This window comes from Pteronotus mesoamericanus, unplaced genomic scaffold (genome assembly GCF_021234165.1).
Source record: "Pteronotus mesoamericanus isolate MK-2021 breed Mesoamerican mustached bat unplaced genomic scaffold, CSHL_Meso_final contig_169, whole genome shotgun sequence".
NCBI classification, from domain to species: Eukaryota; Metazoa; Chordata; class Mammalia; order Chiroptera; family Mormoopidae; genus Pteronotus; species Pteronotus mesoamericanus.
The window spans coordinates 21,887,464-21,895,135 of NW_026555068.1; the positions used below are offsets into that span (position 1 = coordinate 21,887,464).

General features: G+C 53.9%; 1 protein-coding gene across 1 annotated transcript in view; it reads right to left on the reverse strand.

Annotated features, from left to right (window-relative positions):
- STOX2 (storkhead box 2) overlaps positions 1-4,964 on the reverse strand; it is a 185,294-nt gene extending 180,330 nt beyond the window's left edge. The window contains exon 1 of the mRNA XM_054566188.1: positions 4,601-4,964. Coding sequence (XP_054422163.1) covers positions 4,601-4,964 — 364 coding nt within the window. The remainder of the gene's footprint in view (positions 1-4,600) is intronic.
- Positions 4,965-7,672: the final 2,708 nt, after the last annotated feature.

The following is a 7,672-nucleotide window of genomic DNA, read 5'->3' on the forward strand; positions in this document are numbered from 1 at the left end:
GCTTGGTAACACGCATTAAGCAATCCCAGCCATCAGTCTAGAAATAGCACTCAGTTTTAAGTTGACTTCACGAAATCAACTTTTGGGGGAGTGCATACAAAATATTTTGGAGTACACATTTAAAAAAAAAAATCGGTCTTAAATTTTTAAGCGGCTACTTGGAGAAGCCACTTTAAGAGTCCAACTCTTTTTGATAAAACCAATAAAGATACCGGAATAGAATAGTGGAATAAAAGCTTGATGCTCGTATGTTCTAAGCAATTTTATAATGTAAAATGTAAGATTTGATTTATAGTCTAAGAAGGACATTTGGTCCTAACTATTTAAATATCAAAAGATAAACTGGAAAAGTGTACAGAGCCACCGGAGCAGTCAAAGACACTGACCACGCTCCCCGAGACCTGAAGTGAGGGCGCCCCGTGGAGAGGGGCTGCAGACCTGACTAAGGCTGATGGGCCCTCAAGCCCCCTGAGTCCCGGGAGGGAGGAGCACCCGGGCTCTCGCAAAGGCCTGTGGGATCAGCCAGGCTACCGTGGTTCCTCCCCTGACGATGGGAATGTGCCCGCGCTCCCAGGGCTGCCAAGAACGCACGCTCCGACCCAGCGCTCACCACCTCTTCCCACAGCTGTGTCTAATCCTCTCCTGGTCCCACCCACCAGCCTCCCTGGCCCCAAATTCTCCTTATACAAAAGATCAAATCATGTCACTCCTCTCCCTGATGAAGAGCCACCAGTGGCGCCCTGACCGGCGCCACTCAGATGGTCGGGCATTGTCCCCCTAAACGAAAGAAAGGTCTGTCAGTTCAATTCCTGGTTAGGGCACCTGCCCGGGTTGTGGGTTCGGTCCCCAGTCAGGGCATATTCAAGAGGCAACCGATCACGTCGCTAAGTTTCTCTCCCTCTCTGCCTCCTGCCCTTCCCCTCTCTCCAAAAATAAATAAATAAATAAATAAGATCTTTAAAAGTCACCAGCGACTTCTAAACCTTCACACCGGGCCCTAGCCTCCCCTCCCATTGTCATTGCCACACGCCACTCTCCCTGCCACATGCCACTCTCCCCGCCACACCCCAAGCAGCCACTTCCCAAACCTGGCTCACACTCTAGCCAGGCAGGAAGGCTCTCTTGCTCTCCATGAGCCCCTCGCACCCCGCACCCCCCCCCACCCTGCACCTGTACAGGCCAAGCTTGAAGCCTCGTCGCTGGGGAAGCGCTCTACCAGCTCCAAGGCGGAAGTGACTGTTTCTTGTTCCCTGTCCTCCAAGCACTTACCACACTTAGTTCTCATCAGTATCCCCCCAAAAGGCCGCACGTCTCACCATCTCCAGAACCCCAGGGTGACTCACAGAGACTGGCACTAACTAGTCAGCCCTCGATACACATGGATGGGGTTTAACGTGACATCATGTACTCAACGTACACAGCACAGCTTTAGAACGTTGGGAGCTTCCTGCACACACACATCCCCTTTGTTGGTCCTGGAAATCAAAAGTCTGAACTTTTCTCTACAGGCCCTGGGCAGGTTATCGCCAAGCAGTGGATCCAGATATTCCAAAGGAAAACAACATCCAGTCACCCCCTCCTCCTGGCCAAACGCCCGCCTGAAATTTCTCAGTGGGCTAGGACCACCTGCTTCTGGAATTACAGGCACAGAAATGCTTGCCACTTGCAATACGAATGTTGCGGTTACCAAACAAACTACTAGCTGGTCGGTTGTGGGGCCAGCTGGGAGCGGTCAGCATGTCCCTGCTGCCCAGCGACTCAGCCGGAAAAAGGCACCTGCGCAAACCTCGCTCAGCTCTCGCCCAGGTCCAAGGCGCGGGCCACACCCCTCGGAACGGAACTCAAAGCCACCCCTCTCCTTCCCTAGTGCGAGGACCTAACGGAACAACTTTATCACCGCTCTGGAAGAGACCAACTGGAAAACAATCAAGTCTTGTAAAGAATAACTGAATAATAATTGACCATAAGCATAATAAAGTTTACACTGGTATTTGCCTACCAGTTATTTAAGAGGACAACTGGAGACTGACGAGTTTAATTCAAGTTCTACAAGTGGGACCGGAAGGGCTTCAGTAATGCTCATCTGTGTGTCTGGTTTTCTGGCTGGTCCACACTCACGAAATAAGTGGTCAAAATCACAAAACAACATCAAAGCTCTTGATAGTCGTGTAGAAGGTTCAGTGTGGGGGATCAGTTGAAAGATATGCTGCAAGAAATATATTCCTAATAATAAAGTATCAAAGACAGTGATTCCTGCTTGTGAATTCCTGCTTGTAAACTGGTCAGATTCCAGGGTATTCCTATATAATGTCGTGCATTCTTTTCAAAGTACACTTACAGCCAGGCTCCCTCTGAGTATACCCTTGGGGCATTTTTTTTTCCTTTGGTATGAACTTGTCAACACGTGCACTGTGGCTCAAAAGAAAAGGCTTGTGAGCCCGTCATCAGTGACTCCAAGACTTTGGAATTTCAAAGCTCAATAAAAAAAAATCTTGCAACCAAAAAACATAGGAAACCTTTGCACCAGACACTATGGGTTTCCTTAGGGAATCTTTACAGTAGACAAACTCTCTCCAACGATTCAGCCTTGCCACCATTACTGAAGCAAAATTCGAGTAGAACCCCCACACCCCTGGGGCTGTTCCAAAGAAAGCCCCCCTTGGATCCCAGCAGGCACGGCTTGGCCGGTTACCCGATGCCTCCCTTTTAGAAGGCCGCCCTTGACTTCCAATCCCGGCCCTGCGTGAAGGGCTGAGCTGGGGGCTGCGGCTGCCACTCCCTCCAGCCGCTGTCCGCCGTGACTCCCGAAGGCTCTCTACCCAGATACGGGCAACCCTCAATGACCAAAAGCACTGTGAAACCCTAATGGCCGCAATATTTTTCTTTGGTCAATATGTAGACCACCGACACCTATGAGTTTACCAGTTCTTCCAGAACGGAAACAAGCAGGAGCAGCTGAAATAGGGACAAGTCAAATGCCATTGCTATACTGACAGGGGCACATTCAAAACGGTGGAGGGGACATGCGGGCATAGATGGAAAAGGACTGGCCACGCGCTGATAAATTTTGGAGTTGGAGAAAGGGTCCACGGGGGCTCCATATCCTGTTGGATTATAGTATTTTTATAAATGCTTGAAGTTTGCCAAAATAGAAAGTGAAACATAAGCGTGACATCAGGTTGTTGGTTGTTTTTTTTTAAACTATTACAATGCAATCTATAGAGTGCACACCAATGAAGGTATATAGTCTTATTCCTCATGCCTGGAGGTCTTTTTCAGAGACATCAATCTTGCCCCTTTACGAGATGGCTTAATTACAGGGACGCCATTGAGGGTTTTTGCTAAAGTCAATAAAGGAGAAAATTAAGACACCTTTTGAAACTCAGCCCAGCTTACAAAACAAACAAGATGCAAGCCTCACCAGGTTTTTTGTCTGTTCGATTGGAGGGAAGCAGTTTTAACGATTTCCGCTAGGCAGAAACACACAAAACACAACAACAAAAAAATGTTAAATGCTATAAATTTGCCACATGCCTAGAGGAAGACGCGTGAGCAAGTAAAAGCCAGTCCCTCAGAGGAAGGCCGCGACCAACAGTGGGCGAGGGAAAGGGTGGCTTCACAGTCTCTTAGCTTTTGAACTTTTGACCTCTTCCCAAAATGTCACGAAAGCATTTCTAAACCTTGGAACGAGAAAGAACGCTTTCTTTCTTGAAACCGTTTCATAAAACACCCTTTATTTTATAAGCGTTTAGCCACCGGCCCACGGTCCAAAACTAAAAAGCATGTTCTAAAAGAGATGCACACGGGATTGAGAAAAATGTGGAGAGCGGTGCAGTACCAAACAGCTAGTCAAGCACCAGGTGCGCAGCGGAGTTACCGCCTATCGGGCCCTCGTCCCGGGTGCCCTGCCTTCGCTGCCGTTGAGGATCGGACTTTTCCTGTCCTCCTCGCGTCCCCTCCTTCCTTCAACACACAAAATGACCTGAAGAAACCTGTCCCGGAGGCAGGATACTGAAAACGAAATCGACAGCCCTGCCTCGCAGGGAAATGCCGGCGCTTAAAAGGCGACCCCTCCGCCTGCAGCCAGACGCATCCCCCGAAAGGGCATCCCCCGAAAGGGCATCCCCCGAAAGGGCATCCCGGGGCCGCCGCGCACCTGAGCCGCCCGCCGCCGCCTCCCACGGTAGCGCCCGCGGCCACCTGATGCTACCTGGATCCTCTCTCTCGGCTGCTCTCCGGCTCGCACACACTCCCCCGTCCCGATCGCTGCGGCAAAGGTGACCCTCGCAGACCCCGGAGCGGCCGCGGACCCGCCGCGCCTCCCGCGCCGCCGCCGCCGCCGCCTACCTGGCCAGCCCCCGGCACCGCCCCGCCGCCAGGGAGGCTCCGCGCGCCGGCCGGGAGGCGTGTGGGGAAAGGTACAAACCCCGGTTTTAGGTGCCAGGCTGTCCCCCAATCCCGCTCTCGCAGAGGGCCGCCGGCCCCTCCCCCGGCGGCGCAGAGCCTGAGGGAGGCGCGCGGCGCCCAGGGGAGCGGCCGGGGCTTCCCCGGCCCGCGGCGCGCTCGGGGCGGGGCGGCTCCCCACGGCGGCCGGACTCACCGAGGCAGCGGATGTGGAAGCCCGAGGGCGGCCGCAGCGCCCGGCGCGTCCAGCCCTCACGCAGCACCTCCAGATGCTCCTCTTTGCCCTGGATCAGCAGGACCTGCTCGTCGATCCAGCCCAGGAAGAAGGTCTCGGCCACCGCGGCCGTGACCTTCTTGTTCCAGAAGTGCTGCATGTTCTCGGCTTTGAAGTCGGCGAAGATCTCGTAGCCGATGTGGTGCCGGGAGAGCTGCCGGGGCTGGGCCGGCGGCGCGGGCTGGGCGGCCCCGGACCTCTCCCCCGCGGGACCCTCGGCGGGGCCCAGGACGATGGCCAGAGAGTGGGGCGCGATTTGCAGAAACTTCTCCATCTTCGGAGGCATCGGCGCCCGCCGCGGGGCCCCGTTTACCGCATCCGCCGCCTCCCGCCGCTCCCGGGGGCAGCCGCGGGCACGTCCCTGCGCGACAAGCCGCGAGCGTTAGCGCCCCCGGACCGGGCGGACGGCGCCCCCCACCCTGCGCCCCGGCCGCCCGGGACGCCCCGCGCAGCCCCTGGGCGCCGCCCGCTCGGCCCGAGGTCCGGCGCGCTTACCTGCAGCTCCGGGCCACCCTCCGGGCACCGCTCATTTTCCTGCAGCGGCACCCGCGCCTCCCTCGGCGCCCAGCGGCCCTGGCAGGGGGCGGAGACGCGGGAGGAGGCGGGCAGTTGGCGCCGAGTCCCGGGAACCCTCTCAGCGGGGCTCGCCCGAGGGATCCCCGCAGTCCGAAGCGGGAGGTGGCCGAGGAGGCACGTCTGGCCGGCGGGGGAAGAGGCGTGCGTTTAGGTGGCGGGGCTCCAGGGAGACCGGGAGGCCCCAGGGGACGCGCGGCGACACTTGGAAGACAAGGATTCCCGAGCTGTTCGTGTCGCTCCTCCCCGCGCTCCACCCCCGCTGGAACAAGTGGATTCGCTGACTGGTTGGTGTGCCCTTGGAAGTGGAGTTTTAAAAAAACTTAGTCAAGCAGGAAAAATGGTCATCAGTTCCGAATCCCAAACTCTGTGGTCCTCTCCTGTCGCCTCTCCATCCGGTGCTGTGGGCCGACTGCAGAAGACAGCCAGGAACTGCCCGTGTTACCTACAAAACTCCCAGCTGACGAGGGGACGTAGCAATTTACCAGGAAAGGTACGATTGTGCTTTCAAAAGAAAACTTTATTAGCCTGTTTTTGTACAAAGACTCTGTTTTGCGTAGTTCTCATTGAGAAGGGCTATGTAGGCACACCTTGGAGCTGTTGGGTTCGGTCTCCGAGCACCGCGACAAAGGCCGTATCGCAGTAACGCAGGTCACATAAATGGTTTGGCTTCCCATTTTCCCAGTGCGTATAGAAGTGATATATGCACACTATACTGTAGTCTAGAAAATGTGTAGCACTATGTCTTTAAAAAAACACAATGCACATACCTTAATTTAAAAATACTTTCTGGCTAAAACATCCTAACCATCGTCTGTGCCGTCAGGGAGTCACCCAGCGCCGCCTCCCGCTGGCGGAGGCGCCTGCGCCGGTGGCAATGACTGCTAACTGCTCCCGCCTGCGGTGCCTGAGGGCTGCGGGAGCTGTGGCAATTCCTTAAAAGAAGGCCACAATGAAGCTGGCCACACCCGTTGACTCTTCCTTTCAAGAACGATTTCTCTGCAGCACGCGATGCTGTCTGACAGCATTTTACCCAGGAGCACTTCTTTCAAAGTTGGAGTCAAGCCTCTTAAACCTGGCGGCTGCTTTGTCAGCTCAGCTTAAGTCATGTTCTAACTCCTGCTTCCCCATCTCACCAGTCTTCACAGCATCTTCACCAGCAGTAGACGCCACCTCAAGAAACCACCGTCTAGGCTCATCCATAGGCATCCACTCCTCACATGAAAGTTTGATCGGGGACTCCTGCAATTCAGTCACACCCTCAGGCTCCGCTTCTGTTTCTGCCACAGCCGCAGTTACGTCCTCCCCGGAAGTCCTGAACCCCTCAGAGACATCCCCCAGGGCGGGAAGCCACTTCTTCCAGACTCCTGTTAATGTTGGTATTTTGACCTGTGCTCGTGAATCACAAACATTCTTACTGGCATCTAGAATGATGAATCCTTTCCAGAAGGCTTTTGGTTGACTTTGCCCAGATCCATCAGAGGAATCACTATCTGTGGCAGCTATGACCTTACACAATGTATTTCTTAAATTAAAAAAAAAAGAAAACAAAAAACAAAAAACTTGCAAGTCAAGATTACTCTTTGATCCACGGGCTACAGAATGGATGTCGTGTTAGCTGGCATGAAAACAACATTAATCTCATTGTCTGTCTCCACCAGAGCCCTTGGGTAGCCACATACATTGCCAACAAGCAGTAATATTTTGAAAGGAACCTTTTTTCTGAGCAGTAGGTCTCAACCGCGGGCTTAAATATTCAGTAAACTGTATTGTAAGCAGATGTTTCATCCAGGCATCGTTTTCCCTCCATAGAGCACAGGCTGCGTAGGGTTAGCATAACCCCTAAGGGCCCCGGGATTTCCAGGATGCCGAACAAGCACAGGCTTCAGCTGACAGCCACCAGCTGCCTCAGCCCCTCGCAGGAGAGGCGGCCTGTCCTTCGAAGGCCTGAAGCCAGGCATCGACTTCTCCTCTCCAGCTATGAAAATGCTCAGTGGCCTCTTCTTCCAATAAAAGGCTATTTCATCTACGCTGAAAGTCTGTTGGTTCCTGTAACCACCTTCATCTGTCATCTAGATCGTCTGGAGAACTTGCTGCAGCGTGAACAGCAGCACTGGCTGCTCCACCTTGCTCTTTGATGCTATGGAGACGGCTTCTATCCTTGAACCTCAAGAACCAACCCGCTGGCTTCAGGCTTTTCTTCTGCAGCTTCCTCACCTCTCAGCCTTCATGGAATTGAAGAGAGTGAGGGCCTGTCTCCAGAGTAGGCTTTGGTTTAAGGGAATGCTGTGTGGCTGGTTGGACTTCTATGGAAACCACTAACACTTTCTCCGTATCAGCAGCACGGCTGTTTTGCTCTCTTATCATTCGTGTGTTCACTGGAGCAGCTCTTGGAATTTCCCTCAAAAACTTTTCCTTTGC